The sequence below is a fragment of the Cibotium barometz genome, chromosome 40, assembly GCF_041138505.1.
Source record: "Cibotium barometz isolate CiBa-2024 chromosome 40, ASM4113850v1, whole genome shotgun sequence".
Classification (NCBI taxonomy): Eukaryota; Viridiplantae; Streptophyta; class Polypodiopsida; order Cyatheales; family Cibotiaceae; genus Cibotium; species Cibotium barometz.
This window is the reverse complement of record NC_141085.1, coordinates 18,892,216-18,911,010: the sequence shown is the minus strand read 5'-3', so window position 1 is coordinate 18,911,010 and position 18,795 is coordinate 18,892,216. Positions and strand designations below refer to the sequence as shown.

The 18,795-nt window shown below is 49.1% G+C and overlaps 1 protein-coding gene across 3 annotated transcripts in view; it reads left to right on the top strand.

The window, feature by feature from the left end:
- Window positions 1–18,795, top strand: part of LOC147615276 (yacP-like NYN domain protein) — a 132,707-nt gene that overhangs the window by 77,891 nt on the left and 36,021 nt on the right. For all 3 annotated transcript variants that reach the window (XR_015262806.1, XR_015262807.1, XM_086779356.1), the window contains exon 5: window positions 3,486–3,555. Coding sequence is in view for 1 of the 3 variants with exons in the window: in XM_086779356.1 (XP_086635482.1) it covers window positions 3,486–3,555 (70 nt within the window). In the remaining 2 variants the exon portion in view is untranslated. The remainder of the gene's footprint in view (window positions 1–3,485; window positions 3,556–18,795) is intronic.

Below are 18,795 nucleotides of genomic sequence, written 5' to 3'. Positions count from 1 at the left end.
GCAGCCAATTTTGCAGGATGTCATTCATGATACTCAGAATGGATTCTTACACGACAGGAGCATCTTTGATAACATTTTCTCGTTTTGGGAGGCCGTCGAATGGCCTAAAGCGAGCAATCAGCCCTTAGCCATTCTGCTCTTGGATTTTGAGAAGACCTATGATAGAGTGGATTGGGACTTCCTTGAGGGTACTCTTAGCCATATGGGCTTCTCGTCGCAGAGATGGATCAAGGGAGTTTCATGCATGTATCGTGATGCCCACAGTAGAGTGCTTGCTTGCGGTGATAGAGGAGAGTGGTTTCAGATTTCTCGCTCAGTACGGCAGGGTTGCCCTTTAGCCCCATTATTATATATCATAGTTGCAGAGGCCATGCGCATCTTTCTCCTCTCCACTGCTGGTATTTCAAGATTGAGGTTGCCTCTTCGTAGTCAAGAGGAATTGGTTGACTCTGAGTTAGTTGATGACACAGCCATGTTCTTGGAGGCTTCACATATATGCTTATGTTCCTTCCGAGTAGCACTAGAGGAGTTCTGTTTTGCAGCAGGGGCACTCATTAATTGGCACAAATCTATTGGTTTTTGGGTTAGTGATTCACTGAGCCCGACCCTGGGTGTACATCTGGAAATCTGAGACAAGAAAAAATCCTTTCAAGGCTCAGTGCCTGGTAGGAAACCTCTGACCACAAGTTTGCAGAGCGACGCCCTGCACTGAACATCTGGATCGATAATATTCAAGCCTCCCTCTCGTTTGGCTTGAATAACTGCGAGCCAAGCTACCTTGGCACGAGTTTCTGAGGTGCTATCCAAACCCGACTAGAGAAAGTTCCGTATCAATCTCCGCAAGTGGCCAATGCACGCACGAAGCTAAATCTAATCTCCTGGAGCTCCAATGGAGGAGCTTCTTCTAGATACTCATAAGTACCAGAGCAAACTGCTGTGCAGGAGAAATACCAATCCCAACTTGGCATCCCAAATATCTAGCAGTGCATCCTTTGCTGATCCAAGTAAAACCAAGCTCTGCACCCCAAGCAACTAGAGATTGAATGCCCAGCACACGTTTTTTGTTCACAGAGGCTGATATCACTGCACCATCTTCTCCTCTTATTGCAGCCATTGTCAGAGCATGGAGAAGCATGAGATCTTTTTTGCGACAAAGGCTTCCTAGGTCTTTGGATGAGGCTAACGGACAACCTATTATGTGGAACGAGCTCATTAGGGATGAGGCTGGTCAGCCACTTGGTGCATCTCGTTATATGCAGTGGTCAGGATGGGAAAGATGTGCATACACAGTTCTTGCTTGGAAGACCTTTAAGAGTCTTCCGGAGGATCGGAGAGCTGCATCCATTCAACATCTTAGGGGCTCTCGCATTCGTATTGATAAGATTGATGTAGCTATTCCGCATGAGTGGCTTTCTAGGACCTTTCACGGAGACTATCATCCGAGTTGGCTGGAGTTTTTTCGAGGGTAGGCATACCTGTGCAGGTTATTGCTCTCCCGGGCCAGGAGGGTACGGATCGCATCATTTACTTTATCATGCCTGGAGGGAGATTGACGAGATGTAGTATGGAGGAGATCATTCTAGATACTAGGCTTAGTCCAGTGAGGATTGTTGGTTGTTCGGAGAAGCATTGGTTCATTGACCCTTCTCCTCAGATAGTAACTCATGGCTCTTGGTGTTTGTGGTTATATGGTGGTAGTCCTATCAGATATCTTCAGTGGGATCCAGGAGAGTGGGAGTGGATTGATGCCTTCGATCCTTTGAAAAGCCTTCCTTTTTTCAGTTTCACTGTCCGGAATGCCAGGCTTCTCCTCACTTGACAGATGCATAGGATCCCTAGTCTCAGGCCTCATTGGGAGAGCTATGATATTTCTCCAGTGATACAGCGCAGATATTGGCATAGACTTTGGCACTCATACAGAAGGAGCCATATCTCTCATTTCTTTTGGTTATTCTTACGTGGTGGTCTCCCCACCAATCAGTGGAGATCGGTTTTCGGTGTAGCACCTTCCTATCCTAGGTGTGCGGCAGATTTTGAGACTGTACAACATTGTTTATGGGGATGCAGCACTGCACAGCAGATTTGGGGTTCTGTAGCCCAACTTATGGGCAAATTGAGTGGCCGAGCCATGCATGTGACTTGGGGGGCAGTTGCTTGGCTCTCCCAGTCCGGTCCGCAGCTTTTTTATGAGGGCAGTGGTACAGATTCTGCTATTTTCATTCGTAGAGGTATTGCCGAGCATGGTTTATTGCAGGATGTTCCTCACTCTGATTATACACCACCCATAGAGGATTGACATGGAGGCTTTATTATTTGTAGTTGGGAGATTATTGCCAGTATTACAGCATGGCAGATCTGGAGAGCTAGATGCACAGAGGCTATTGAGGGTGTCTAGATTTTTGGGTCTCAGTGCATTAGTACTATATGGGGTGATATCATCCATACTCTTACGGCTACTTGGGCTCGCATTCAGGGGCCCTCTCGTTCTGCGCCGCAGGCGAAGCGCGTGATATTTATGCGGGAGTGGGACCATGACATCTTCTTTTCCTCTAGTACCACAGGTCTTACATGGCATCATGATGCTCCTCAATGGTTGAAATCACCTTACATATTGGGGTGATTCTATTCTTTTCCGGCTTATAGCTGTGATTGTTGTATGTTTTTCTCATACTTAATAGAAGTCTCTTTCTGAAAAAAAAAAAAAGAAACAAATTCTACTCTAAGGTGCTCTTTCCCATTGGTGGACCTTAGGTAGAGCAAAATCTCCATCCCTGCACTTTCTATTTTCTGGAATCTTTTATTAGTTCTTCTGTAATTATAGGTGGGGTCCTGTGGTGGGCAGCATGGGCAAGAGCAGAAACGTGGGCTGCTAGCCATACTAGCTGATTGCCAGTCAATTACTGGTCAACCAGGATGGGTAGGTTTCAGCTTTGATGGCCACTTATTGTGTCCCCACTGTCCCCACTTCTTGCTATTCTTTTCACAGCTTGTGTATTCAACATTCTTTTCTCACCTTGCCCTGTTAGTGACCTTTGAATACAAAGAAACTTTACATATGGCCACCTTATTAATGACCTTTCTGGCTCTGCTCACCCCAGTAAAGACACTGCACCTCAGGATTGTGAAGACTACCATGCTGTAGTTTGAACATAGTGGTGCAAATCAGTCTCTTGGTTGGGATACTGATGGGCTATAAGGAGAAATATTCATTGGTTATGTAGGAGCATATAGTAGCACTGCTACACACTTAACATCCACAAACATGATCATTATATAAGATTTTGGAGCACAAGCTGCACTACTGGGAGATGGACAATCAACATGCAGAATGTAGGCTAATAGATGTTTTTTTGGGAGGCTTTATTATCTGTAGTGTAATTCTTCTTAAAAATCCTATTTTATGTACACACAAAATTTGAAGAGTTAAAAGAATGTTGTTTGGTTTAGACTGTTTTAATCAACTGCTTTGATTGTTGTCCATGTAGGCACAAAAGTAGTGGTGGTATTTGATGCTGCGACTTCTGGCCTACCAGATCATATGGAGACGTATCAAGGGTAAAAATTATAGGAGTATGTTTTGTCTTAACTATCATTTGAATGATGTTTTGGGTGAAAAAATGATGCAACATTTTATCAGTACTGTCATACATTCAGAGCAAGGCACCATGTGCCCTGATCCTTGCACTCCTCCTCCAATGAGCTCTTTGAATGCAGCCCATCTCCCATGTAGCATAAAAGTTATATCATTATATTATTTTGTACAGTACCTTTTTTTGAGAGATTTTTTGGGGTCATCAACTTGACAGGCTAGAGCCTGGCCCTTTATTATGTTGCACCCAACTGCAGCGAGCGAGGGTTGAACCCATGACCACGTTAAACCCCTAACCACTTAACTACATGGTGGGAGACATTATAGTACCTTTTTTGATCTCTGTATTGAGCATTCAATATGGGCTGTGCTGTTGGGCTGCCAATCATCCTGCATGTCTGTTTTACTGGACCAATAATAACCTTGGATGCTCTTGCCAGCCATGTGGGCATCCTTTTGGGTCAGCCAGCACACTGTCCACTTGGTCACTCTGCTGCACATTTGCTAGTTTCCTGCCCACACCATGTCATGTTTGCCAAGTGTGCTGTTGAGGCCTTCTGCCATCATCTGGCCTGCTCAGTGCAGTCTGGTGTGTGTTTATGCTTCTGTTCACCTGCTTGGCCACTTTTGAGGCACCTTTAATGCCATCTTATTCTACCATGGACTTGTTCAAGTCCAATATCCTTCCTCAACATGGATTCTGCTTATAACAGGGGTTTAGGGCCTGGCCTTTTCCCCCATCACTTGTCACTGCAAAGAGCCGGTAACTCTTGCTGGTCACTTCCTCCAGCAGCCCATCACCTCCTTGTTGGCAAACAAGGCACTTCTCCGGGCTCTTTGAATGCACCCCATCTCCATGTAGTATAAAAATTGCAAGTCACCATTCAGCGTTTTACAGTATAAAGTTCGACCTCTGCATTGAGCCCTCAATATGGGCTGTGCTGTTGGGCTGCCAAACATACTTCATGTCTGTCTCATTAGATCAATGATAGCCTTGGATGCTCTTCCCTGCTATGTGGGCACTCCTTTGTGCTTTCTTTTGGATCAGCCAGCACACTGTCCACTTAGTGACTCTGCTGGTTTCTTGTCCACGCTTTCTTTTGGATCAGCCAGCACACTGTCCACTTGGTGACTCTGCTGGTTTCTTGTCCACACCATGTCATGCTCACCAAGCGTGCACTGTCAAGGCCCTCTGGTATCATTTGGCCTGCTGATATGCAGTCTGGTGTGTGCCCACACTGCTGTTCACCTGCTTGGCCACTTGTGAGGCACTTTCAATGCCATCTTTCTATCATGGACTCGTTGTTGGATCCCAGTATCCTCAACAGGGATTCTGCTCATAACATCTTCCTTCATTACTTGTCATTTCCTAGAGCCTGTAACTTTCTCCTGCTGCCATTACCTCCTTATTCCTGTAGCTCTAGTCTGTCGCGCAGTCTGCAATCCTATCTGCAGCCTGTAACCTGTTGTAGCAGCGCAGCCTGCCTTGCATTATTGTTGTGGTGTGTTACCCTGGTTGCTGAAGGTAATTTGCAGGAATATAAGACTGCGACTAGCCGCAAGTGTTTTAACAGAGGGAAAATGGCAGCGTAAGACTGAAAGAATATGAAACGCAAGCACTGCCAGTAACCTACTTCTCATCTCTATATTACTGTGTGAGAAATTGCTTTGCCCACAATGATGATTAGGTTGTATTTTTCTGATAGAAAATATTTGATTCCCTGTTGTGAATGCTTGCAAATCTGAGGTGTGTTTTTGATGTAAATGAACTGTGTAAAATGCTTGTCAATTCAATTCCCAAACTGGCTGTTGGATGGCCGATTCCATCCCTAGCCTATTGACAATACAGTATAAGATGAGAAGAAAGCCAATCTTTGAAACACCAAGGACATTTCAAGTTTCAAGGAAAGACCAATAATCAACTTGTTATTGGCACCCTGGCACTATCAAGAGATGCATCAGCACCAAAAACACTGTATACCAAGCAAGTCAAGATACTTGCTTTTGATGAAGCAGACCGCATGCCTGCTCAGGATGGTTTACAAGATGAAGCAGAGCATGCTGTGCAGAGGGAGAAGCACAAATAGATCTTCGTTTCATCTGTATAAACGTGCACGCAAAGGAGATAAAGGCCTTGTGTGCTCAGTGTGCACGTGAAGCACACAATGCGTGCCAATGATAGCTGGAGACAGACAGGACTTGTGGTTACCCATGACGCCTTGAGGAGAAGCTTTGCACAACAACACTTTCAGATGAGTAGGCGCATCACAGAGCAGGCGTTTCAATTTTAAATATATAAAAACAGGTTCTAGCCATCATGAAAACACAGGTTCTAGTCATCATGGAGACAAGACAACCAGAGAAAAAAAAAACACAGGTTCTAGCCATCATGGAGACAAACGTCTCTAGCAATCATTGAACCGGCTAGCCACAACTATTGTTAGAATTCGTGGTGCTCATGCTAGATCAACTATGTGGAGGAGAGAGACTCACAAAATACAAGAAAATATCTTCTTATTAAGTTGCTCAAATACAACTAGGCTTCTTGCTCCATACAAAATGCCTTCTAGCTCCACCTTTAAATAGGTGAGCTAGTGGACCATAAGTCCATTCACACACACACCCTTCTCTTCCCCTTTTACATAACCTTAGTCTCTTAATACCCCCCCTCAATACCAACTATGAAAGAAAATTGGAATAGGTAGTATTGGACATAGGTTGCCTTTATAACATTAGGCGTACAAGGTTAGGAATATAGGTGTGGCTACATTCAGATTTAAAACAATTTCTCAGTGGAGTTAGAGGCTGATACAAAGTTAGCCTCTGACTCTTTGTTAGGACATTTAGTAGTGATATGTCCCGTTTATTTACACTTGTTACATTTCATTTTGTTGGGATATTTGATCCAACAATTATTTGCCAAGAATTCGACGCTCGCTGCTCGCTGAAGCTCCCGATACCACCCTGCTCTGCGCACCTTCGCCCCCCCCCTCCTCGCGCCTTCCTTCCGCCCCCCGCTTATCCCCTCAGCTCGTCGCTGCGCCCCCCCTTTCCTTCCTCGCTGCTGCGCCGCCCCCCCCTCCTTACTCGCCGCTTCGCCTTCCCCCCCCTTCTTCGCCATTTCGCCCCCCTCCCTTCTTCGCCATTTCGCCATCCCCCCCCGCTCCGCCTGGTCGCCATCCCCCCCCCGCTGCCGCCTGTTCCCCCCCGCTGCCGCCTGTTCGCCTTCCCCCCCGCTGCCGCCTTTTCGTCATCCCCCCCCGCTGCCGCGTGTTTGCCCCCCCCGCCTCTTCGCCTCCTCTCGCCCGTTTCCTTTCAGCAGCGCCCCGCCCCCTCCTTCTCGCATTGTCGCCGCCCCCCCCCTCTGGGCCTCTCCTCCCCCCTTTGCGCCGCCCCCCCCCTCCCTCCTCTGTCGTGCTGCTTTTCACCCCTTGGGGGTTTTTGTTTTTTTTCCCTCATCGTCATCCGTCCTTCCGCCTCTTGGTGTGCAGCCCGCTTCTTGCAGGTTTTCCGCTTTCGCCTCGCCTTCGCTTGAGCTTCAGACTCTGATGGAGACTCCTCCCGCCTCGCCTCAGAGGGACTCTTCCGCAGCCCCCTCGCCCGCCCCCGAGGTCATCCCCATCAGGCTTTCTCTTTCGCCGGAAGAGGAAGCGAGCCTCACCGCAGAGGTGGAACGCCTTCAGGCTCACTCCACCATCTGCCGTATAGTCGGCACTCGCCCCAGCAGAGGGGAGATCAGGGATCTACTTCAGGCTCGCCTTCTTGCAGATGTGGGCAAGATCCTTGATGTACAGCTCTTGGGCCGGGGACATTATCAGATCGAGTTCGAGGCCGCCCAGAGCGTTGCCAAGGTCCTTGCCATGAGTCCTCTGGATATCAGGAGTGCTCGGGCTTTCTTCAGGCCTTGGCAGCATGGATTTGATCCAGCTGCGGCGGAGCAGGGAGAGCGCCTCTTCCATATTACAGTTTGTTTCCCTGGTCTCCGCCGGGAGTATCTTCCGCTCCTCTCCAGGCTCGGAGCATTGGTGGGCTCGGTTCTTGAGACGGGCCCCTCAGCAGCTTCAGTGGTGGCCAGAGCAGCTGGGCTACCTTCGGTCAGAGTGTTGGTATCTGACATCTCCTCCCTTCCCAAGGTCATTCAGCTACCTAGGATAGGGGGGGGTGGATAGATCAGAGAGTGGAGTTCTCGGGGCTCCCGAACCAGTGCTTCATTTGCAGGCAGGTCGGTCATTTGGCCAAGGCCTGCCCTCGCAGGAGACCTCGGCCCTCACCACAGCAGCAGGCCACGGATGGCCCGCCCACAGATTCGGCTCGGCAGGCTGCCTCAGGGACACCTGCTCAGGCCACAGAGACCTCGGAGTGGCAGCCTGGACAGGGGCGCCGTCGAGGGAGACAGCCACAGCAGCACGCCCAGGTACCGCTGCAGCAGCAGCCACAGTCTCAGCCTCACTGGGTTCCCGTGAGGAACAGATTTGCTCCCCTTCAGGAGGAGACCCCTGCAGCGACCGAGGACCAGGAGATGCCAGCTCCCCCTCCTTCACCTCCCCCACACCGCCTCGCTTCCACCATCGCCGCCTCCCGCCCCCGCTCCGGTCTCGGCAGCGGCTCCCTCTCCTCCTCCCTCGCCTCCCCCTCCTCCCCCTCCGCCCGCCTCGCCTTCCCGGGAGGTCCTGGCAGCTCCCGGGCGCTCACCTGCAGTCCGGAGGGCGCTGAGCACTGACCTCGCTCGAGCATCACAGAGGAGACCTATGCCGATTAGGGCCTCACGGATTTCATCTATCCGCAGTCGGCTGAGTCGCCTCGGCATTCGACAGCGCTCGGCGGCGTTTGATTATACCTTCACACGGCTCTTTGGAGCAGAGGGCCCCCATGAGCCAGCACCCATCCGAGTGCATGTAGTGATACCTCCGGCCCGCGGGGAGGAGGCACTAGACTCAGCGGTGGCCTTCTCGTTCCCTCTATGTGGACCTTGTGACCGGGAGTGGACTCTAGAGCTCGCTCTCAGCACGTTGAAGACTCAGGCAGTTGAGTTTTCTCATCACATGAGCGATTTGGAGGTTACAGATGTGCTAGGCCGACTTTGGGAGTTGGCTCATTTTGTCTTGGATCCCGGGGGTGTGGATACATCCGGGATTCGGCATTTGGTCGTGCGCATAGTTGCAGATTTGGCACGCGACCCAGGATATGTGAGTATTCACGAGGTTACTATGTCAGAGCAGGAGGCAGTCGCCATGGGTCACAGCCACTGGCGCCTGATCCGGGATTCTTGCAGTACACCGGGTGGGCAGACTCGCAGCCGTTCGGATGGGGACTACTCTCCATCCAAGCCGCTTGCGAAGGCCCGCCGCACGGCTGAGACAGCATCCACCTCAGTAGGACATCCATGAGGATCATCTCATGGAATGTTCAGGGCCTTGGCGGAGCACACTTTATACGCTATCGAGGCTGCTTGAGGCAGGAGCTACAGAGATGCCTGGTTGGTGGCAGCATTGACATTCTGATGATGCAGGAGCACCACTTGGGTGAGAGCAGGATCCGGAGATATGGTTCGGTGATGCCTGGTAGATGGGACACTTTCTGGTCTGCAGGGTTTGGTCCTTTGGGTGGACAGGGAGGAGTATGCATGGTTATTGCAGATGCATGGCGGCAGGCCATTGTGGATCGAGGGATCATTGTGCCTGGTAGAGCACAGTATGTCATTCTGAGGATGCATGATGAGCTATTGGGTGTGCTCAACATCTATGCGCCCAATCATGCTAGTGCCAGAGCAGAGTTCTGGACTCAGGTTACAGATGCATTGCCAGAGGCCGCACATTGGTGTGTTGGGGGAGACTTCAACATGCTTGAGGACCCGGCAGATAGGGTGGGAGGCAGTCATGTTACAGTGCATGGCACAGAGCTTGCAGCTTGGGACCGGTTTTGTATGACACTGAGGATCACTGATGCATGGCAGCATGGGGCTTTCTCCCGGTCTCAGGACAGTCTTAGTTTCTCTCGGTCGGATCGCCGGCAGGGAGGGACTAATCTATCTCGGATTGATCGCTTTTATGTGGGCGATTGGTTGGGGGAGCGAGGGGGCTCCGTCGGCATTCTTGCTGGCACCTCATTTTCAGATCATGCGCCAGTTATACTGACTTTGGAGGAGGGGACACGGGAGCCCAGCTTGCAGTTGAGGATCCCAGAGAGGGTACTTGCAGACCCCAGTCTCGCTGAGGACATTGAGAGGATCTGGCATGATAGTCAGTGCTCTGACCAGGATGCAGCGGGCCAGTGTGCCCAGGGACTCATTGATCTCAGCTCTTTTCTTCACGCTGCAGCTTTGACACGACTGGGAGAGATTCGAGAGCGGGAGCAACGGCTGAGACGCAGCCTTGCTTCGCTACAGCGCCTTCAGGAGCAGCAGCCTGCATGTGAGTGGGTGGCGTCCCAGCTAAGCCAGGCACGCCAGGAGGTTAGAGAGGCAGAGGAGCAGAGACATGAGTTTTACTATCGTCGTCAGGCCTCTCAGTGGACGCAGCTTGGTGATAGAGTGACTGGGGAGTTTTTTGAGATCACTGGACCCCGTCATGCGCGAGCAGGGGTTCGCCAGCTTGGTAGACCGGATGGATCGATAGCTACTGAGCTCGGGGAGATCAGAGCCATTGCCACTGCTTTTTATCGTGACTTGCTTTCAGCGGAGCCAGCCACTGAGGATCGAGATGTATGCAGACAGACTGTGTGGGCCCATGTGCAGAGGAGGGTCACAGACCATATGCGCACAGTTCTAGGTGCGCCTCTATCAGAGATTGAGCTTGCCGAGGCCTTGAGGGTCCTGCCGCGACATAGTTGCCCAGGGGAGGATGGACTGACGCCGGCCTTTTTTATGCGCTATTGGGACCTTTTGGGGCCAGGCCTCCGCAGGGGCTTTCAGCATGTTTTGGACACTGGGGTGATGCCGCAGAGCTTTTCAGAGGGCTTGATCTATCTTATCCCCAAGGGGGAGGGAGTATCGGACGACATTCGGCATTGGAGGCCTATTACGATCCTCAATACTGTATACAAGGTCTTGGCAAAGGCCTTGAGTTTGAGGATCCAGCCCTTCCTGGGGGAATTGATTCATGCTACTCAGACAGGATTTGTCAAGGAGCGCAGTATCCTTGACAACATCTTTACTTTCTGGGAGGCGACGGCCCGAGCTAGGTTCCTTGGCGAGGACTTGGTCGTGATGCTTCTCGATTTTGAGAAGGCATACGATAGAGTTGATTGGGGATTCTTAGAGGGCACTATGCTACGCCTGGGCTTTGAGCCAGGATGGATCAGAGGGGTGGCAGCTTTGTATTCCACAGCTCGCAGCCAGGTGCTGATTGCAGGAGGTCGGGGGCCGAGTTTTGAGCTGACCAGATCAGTCCGTCAGGGGTGTCCTCTCGCCCCTTTCCTTTTTCTCTTCTTTGCGGAGGCTATGAGTATGTATTTGACGGCAGAGGAGGTTGGTTTGAGAGGACTTCAGCTCCCAGTCCGGGGGGAGGATTTGCTTGATGCTGAGTTTGCAGACGACACGGGCTTATTTTTGCATGGCCAAGAGGCCAATCTTATTCGGGCAGAGCAGTCGCTCCAGGTTTTTAGTGCAGCTTCGGGAGCATTGATCAATTGGCGCAAGACAGTGGCCTTTTGGATCAGTAGTGCTCCCACTCCAGCATGGAGTCCGGACCCCGGCTTTAGATGGATTCCTCCCGGCACAGCAGTGCGGTATTTGGGATGCCAGATTGGCCTCGATTTGTCACCTGAGCAGCAGATTGCCCCGCTTCTTCTGAGCATTCGGAAGAAGCTATTGTATTGGAGTACAGCTCGACTATCCTTGGCTGGGAGGGTGGTGGTGGCAAATCAGGTGCTGTTAGCGACTATGTGGTACATTACGTCTTGCTGGATTTTCTCGAGCTCTTGCATCAGCCAGGTACAGAGGCTGATCAGGAACTTTCTGTGGTCTGGGCGGGACGGTCAGCCAGCTCGGGCAAAGGTTGCATGGGCAGTTATTACGCTTCCGCTGGCTCAGGGCGGTTTGGGCATTATAGATCCAGTCGATCAGAGTAGAGCCTTATTGGGGAAGCTTATTGTTCGGGGGTTGCTTCCAGGCGCTGAGCCTTGGAAAGAGCTCCTCTTGCAGCGACTGCAGGCCCGGGCGCCTCCTGCAGGGGGTACTTGGGCACCAGAGATTCGCTGGATATTCATAGAGATGAGGAGGACAGGCCTCAGTAGAGGATGGGAGGACAGATTTGCTTTGAGTATCCTGAGAGCTTGGGAGCTGCTGAGACCGGGGCTCTCTCAGCGGCCTCCGTCTTGTGTTGAGGAGCGGGCCAGGCAGCCGCTCATCTGGAGCCCAGCGGTTCGTACAGAGCAGGGTCATATGCTGGGTTCTCGGCCTCGTCTAGCCTGGGGACCTTTAGCGGCAGGCCCAGCTCGTAGTTTTGGAGACTGGCAGGCTTTCTGCAGTCTACCAGAGGAGACCCAGGTGGAGAGGCTGAGTCACTTCAGAGGGGGGTTGATTATGAGGGATGATATTCAGGAGGCACTTACAGAGGAGTGGTTCACACCTCTCGAGCCAGTGGCCCCACGGTGGATGGGTGCCTTCACACAGTTGGAGATCCTGATTGCTGTCAGAGCTAGTACTGAGGATGGCAGATGCCTCTATTATGAGATTCAGGATGAGGGCCGACTCCAGAGAGTGGAGGTGGAGTCGCCTTTGGTTGCAGAGTGCACCTTTCAGAGGATTCGGGTAGTGGCTGCCGCTTCTCGGAAGTGGCATATTGACCCCGACCCTGCTGACGTGCTCCCGGATTGGCGTATATGGGCATATGCAGCGCGCCCCTTGGCCCGGCTACAGTGGGACCCCGGAGAGTACGAGTGGCATGATCCTTATGCATCCCTTGAGGCCACAGAGATCACATTTTTCCAGTATACTGTTCGGCTGGGACGGCATATTTTGACGGCGAGGAGGACGGTTTCTCCAGCGGCAGCGGGGCATTGGCGATTGCAGGGACTATCACAGGAGTTCCTGGAGGATTTCTGGGCTAGGCTCTGGGCTAGTCGACAGGCCCGCAGGATCTCGGCTTTTCAGTGGCTGGTTGCCCACAGGGGCTCAGCAGTTGGCACTTGGCTTGTTTACAGCGGTCTTCCGGCGGCCTGCGTCCGATGCGGCCACCCTATGGAGACACAGAGACATCGCCTTTGGGACTGCCCTCAGGCACAGCAGATTTGGCTGCGGATGCTGCGTATTCTAGCCCCCCTCTCTCCAGAGGGTATGTTTACGTGGGGTTCCGCTGCTTGGTCGACTTCGTCAGGGCCTGCTATGGGCTATGAGATGGAGCAGGGCAGTCAGGCCATCAGATTTATTAGGGGCCAGCCTCGCCTGGTTCCGGCACCGGATTTCTCGTCCGCCAGCTGGACACAGGAGAGGGATTTACGATGGGAGCTCCTCAGCAGCCTCACCATCTGGTTCACCTGGAGGGCCCGGTGCTTCACGGCCTTTGAGGGGAGATTAGAGCCACCAGCAGAGACTGTTCGGGGGATTTGGCAGGAGTTGATCCACACCCTGCGAGGACAGTACGACCGCATCCGGGGAGACTCGGATGAGGCGATTTTACGGCGCCAGGCCTTTCATACCACTTGGCGCTGCGGCCCGTTCTACACCCTACACACGGGATCCCCCCGTTGGCACTACAGGCCACCTGTTTGGCTCTTTCCCCCCCCCATTGTATGATTTAGCCGCTCAGTCCTTTAGACTGATGCTTGTATTTTGCAGCACCTAGGGAGAGTCTCCCGGGCTGCCATGATGTATTCACTGCTCTTCTCTCTGTTAGGAGCAGGAGAGATCTCTTTTGTAGCCCTACGGGCGTTTTTTACTTAACTAATGAAAGGATCTTTTCTCGGAAAAAAAAAAAAAAAAAAAACAATTATTTGCCAAATGACCCACCTTTTTGCAATGGGCATATCTTACTTTGATCACTTGATGTGACAAAGCTTGTTCGATATTCAATGAAGTGGTTGCATTTGAAGATTCAACTCCTCCCTTTGGCCTCTTTTCTTCATCAAGACCAAATTGAATGATTCCTTCAAGGGTGGGATTAGGTATGTTCTTCAGGGTGGTGACTAAGGTGGAGTACACCTTCTTGACTGCTTTTAGCAAAACAGCCACTACATCATCTTCATCCATTCTCACATTCACTGATGCAAGTTGAGCCATAAGGCCCTTCAAGTGAGAGATGAAGGCTCCAATGCCGTCTTCCTCTTTGAGTTCCAAGCTGAAAAACTCAATTTTAAGTGAGATCTTGGAATTCTTACCACGAGCTCCATAGAGCTTATCAAGCTCATCCCATTTCTCCTTTGCAGTCGGAAGTTGGTCCACATGGTGAATGAGAGCCTCATCAAGATGAAGCATGATGATGGCTTGTGCCCTCTCATCATCTTCAATGTCTTCAGCCTTAGTTCGATCAGTAACCTTAGTGCTGGAGATGAATGGCCAAAAATCTTTGGACATCATCTTGTACTTGACAAGGACTTGCCAAGTGTGGAAGCCCTCTCCTGAGAACTTCTTAATTTGGGTGTTGTCCTTTGACATTGGGTATTGAAGGAGATTTCTAGAGAGTAATGGGCTGATTTATGAAGAAGAAAAAACGAGAAATTTATGATATTTTGGCTTAAGTAGAAACAGAAAGGCTTATGAGAGTGCAACAACCCTTAATCAAGCCAAGGATGTTGCATAAAAAGGAGATTAAGATGGTAAATTTTATGGTTTAGCACTTAGGGTTTGTGCCCAATCACTAATTTTGATGGAGATTAACTTCATTAGTGTCAAGGAACACTTTGTTTGGTGATTAAGATCACCATTAGTATTAAAAAACACGATTAGTGCTTAAGAGCACATTTCTAGCGTCTAATGACACTTGCATTCAGAGCAAGGCTTGGAGGAGCTTCATGACCATGCATTAGGAGCCATAACATGGGGTCGGCTGAACTAAAGGAAGGCATTAAGAGCACATTTCTAGCGTCTAATGACACTCTTAGTGTTTAAAAACACTTTGGAATGACTCCCCTTTGTTGGATTAATAGCCTTATTAGTGTTAATCAACTCTATTATTGCTTATAAGCACACTTTGAAAAGCTTTGTGCACTTGAAGATGATGTTGATGATGGAGCTTGATGAGAATGAGGCTCATGAATACTTCATGGTGTATGACCACCGCTTCAAACTCAAAAATAGGATCAGCACTTAGGTGATTAGAGCAAAGAAGAGGAGATTAGTGAACTTAGGTGATCACTATTAACAAGCTTGAGCAAGCTTTCATGGAGAAGTGAAACAGTAGGCGCCTGGTTTTTCTCTTATTGTGAGAGCATGGAGTAGCCATTAGGGCTAAAAATGAAGGTGTAGACTCCTGAGGCTATGGGCTTCAAAAGCCCTAAGGCCACGCAGCCTATTATGCGTTGCAGACGTCGAATTCATGTATGACATCGATGGCAGCCAGGAACTGCGCCGGCCTGCACAGGCGGCAATGCAGCAACGGAGAGAGGGTGATTCGGCTGACGAGCTGTACGAAAATGTCCACCCGGATGTCCTCTTCACTTTCTTAGTTGAGAGCTTCCCAAGATTTAGCTGCTAGAGCTCCTCCACTGACAGGAGGTTCAGCTCCACACAAGAAAAAGTGATAAATTTGACCTATTCTACAACACAAAAAGGCCTAATCAACCAAAGCTCTAGATACCATGTTAGAATTCGTGGTGCTCATGCTAGATCAACTATGTGGAGAAGAGAGACTCACAAAATACAAGAAAATATCTTGCTTATTAAGTTGCTCAAATACAACTAGGCTTCTTGCTCCATACAAAATGCCTTCTAGCTCCACCTTTAAATAGGTGAGCTAGTGGACCATAAGTCCATTCACACACACACCCTTCTCTTCTCCTTTTACATAACCTTAGTCTCTTAATAACTATTATGTGAGGCAAGAGCCGCGGTGAGATAAGAAGAGGCGAAGCCGTCGCAGTCAGACAGTGAGAAGGAGGGAGTACCCAGCGCATCAAGCCCAGTAGCCAGCATATCGTGAAGCAGCCACGAGCCAGGGCCACGAACTCAATAGCCAGTGTATCGTGAAGCAGCCACGAGCCAGGCCACAAACTTGATGCTGCAGGAGATGCCTAGCCAGTCGGTTAAAAGATGGATCATGAAGTCTGCCTAGCATGTAGTGCATGGCTAAGACAAGCCACCTGAGCCAAAGCCAAGAAGAAGCCATTGTGAGAAGAGGTGCAACAGCTGTGAAGAGGGCTTGTTGTAGCCGAGCTAAAGCCAAGAAGAAGCCATCATGAGAAAAGATGCAGAGAAGCAACACAGGAGCTGTGAAGAGGACGTTAAAAAAGAGAGGAGAAAAGTAGAATAACCTTACTTAGGGTTTGGCCACTACTTAGGGGTTGGAACGTTGAAGTCTAGGGGTTGAAGTCTAGGGTTTTTAACCCTTTTCATTCTTCATGTCATTTTGGCCTTCCACACTACATTTCCCATAGCTCCTTTTACATTAATTCCCTTGGGTTCATTTTACCCATTCACACTTAAGCTTGTACACCAAATCAGCCATTTAACATTTACCACACATCCTTACACATGCCTCCTATGTGGTGAGGATATTCACATGCAATGATGGGGCTTGTTTACATGCCTTCAGCCACAAGGAGGTTGTTCGTGTGCTGTGGGATAGATTTGGTGCTTTGGGGGGGGGGGGGGGGGGGGGGGGGTGGGGGGGGGGGGGAGGGGGGTGTTTGTCACACACATTTCACGCTTTGGGTTTTGTGGAGCATGTTCGCACGTGTTTCACACATTGGGCGATTTAGTGTTGATTTGAGCACCTTGGGGGTTGTTCACGTGCATTGGAGCATAGTGGATTTTGTTCACATGCATTGGGCTTCATTAGTGATTGTTCACACGTGAGAGGTGTGTCACACGCATTTGTGCATCATTTGAGCTTATTCATACACTTTGGGTTTGGTCACATGCTTTTACGCATTGTGAGACTTGTTCACACATGAGTACATTTGTGTGAGGTGTTTGCATGCCTCGAGTTTACATTGGGGATTATTCACGTGCATTGTGTGAGATTTTGGTACATTGTTCATACATTTGGGGATTTGGTGAGTTTAAACATTCACATACACCTCATACTTTGGGTATTTTGGATATTTGTATGGCGCCGAGAGTATATGATTAAAATTATGATTTAAATTCATAGTTTAGATTTAAGTTTAAGAATAGATCTTCTATCATATAAAGCATGCGTGATAGACGTTCTCCAAGGATCCAATCCTGTCATGTCATAACTCAGCAAATGTATCCCATGAATGATCGCTATGATCATCATCACCCATATAATCATCTATAGTCGTAGCATGAACATCATCATCGTCCTCAGTGGAATGATATGGATCAAGCCCATACTTGCACGCGTACCATTCCTCCCAGAAGTGCTTGTATGTGCAAAGGGTCCCAAATCGATCAATGAAATCTAAGTAGGCCACAACTCCTCGTCTGATCCCATACAAAGGAATGGAGAGATACAAACATGTACATAGCCGTGTGATCATCAGAATAACATGATAATGATGCCTGCTCACCCGAGCTAAACATATCATAATCATGATATGCATATAGCTCTTCTACATGGCACACATACACGATGTTGCCATAATTCCATCTATTAAATGAACATACATTATTATTGAAGATGGGCATGTTACATCCTTTCTCCCCTTCTTAAATTTCATACTATTGGAGATAGATTTATCATGGGATTTAGGTCAAATTGAGGCATCATTGATGGAGATAGACCATGTTTATGAGGATGATCTTGGAGGCCTTAGGGATGTCATAGATGATGATATAGGAGATGATACCATTTATCTTTCATGTGAGGATACCTCTTTATTTTTTAGTGATGATGTTGATGATTATGTTGATGTCTTGGATGATCATACACATAGACGGTCTTGCACATGGGTCAGATCATACTCATACATACATTGATATGGTGGATCATGCGTTCGACTTTTCGAGTGGTGCTACATGGGACGATAGCATGGGTTCACATTTGACTCTACATGAGGCCGATCTCGAGCTATGTTCATTTGGCTCCCACGGGTGCCGACACAAGCCTATGTTGTTTGGAGCTAGGACATTTTCCTTTGGATGCATTCTTTGCCACTTGAGGAGCATAGTTTTTGGATATATGGCTTGACATTCAAATGCACTTACGACATATCTTAGTCTTGGCCTACATGATGGTTCTTTTGTGCCAGGACCATTTGACATTTTCGCCAGGAGTTTCGAACTTCTTCGGTGGACACCTTTCGTGGCAGATTCACACTGTGGTTGTGAGGATGGGCTTACGAGTTTTTCTTTCGACCCTGGAGCTACTATTTCCTTGGAGTCTAGCTTTCCTTTTGATCTAGGAGCTACCATTACTACGGCTTTGGAGTTGAGCTTTCCTTTCGACTCAGGAGCTACTACCATTTCAGCTTCGACAGTTTACCATTTCAGTTTCGACAATTTGGGGTATGTACCATACATATCCTTTTGATTCTGGAGGATACTTGACTAGCTTCATCATCGACAATGGTTACTTATCCTCTCCACTTGCACCAGATTGTCATGGGACCATTGCCTTGGATTTTGCATGTCTTAGATTTCCTTTCGATCCAAGTGATTGCGTAGATAGCCTCATCATCAACGGGAGCTGTAACCGCTCCCTACAGGAGGCCTACAAATCGGAAGAGAAAATACACATATTTTAGATCACTTAACTAGTTCAAACAATGGACAATACTTGCAACATTAAAACTGAAAATGGTAAAGAATACTTGACACCATCATTAGGGCCGGAAAGGATCGCCTCCCCCTTGATACAGTTTGTATTTCTTGGAGTATTTATATGTACAAGTGTTCACGGGTCCTAGGCCAGATTTCTCCATAACAAGGAGTGAGTACAACCGGTAAACAATAAGATTTTGTCGGTGAAGAATTAGTTGTCGAAGTAGACCAAGTCACATGTAATGACAGCACACCCACGGTACACTGGGGGCGTCCCCGTCCAGTGTACTGGCACGACATAGCAGGCAAACACACGAAAGTAAGTCATGCAAAAACAAGTTTATGCATGCAAACATAAATGCATGTGCATATGTAATAGACAAAA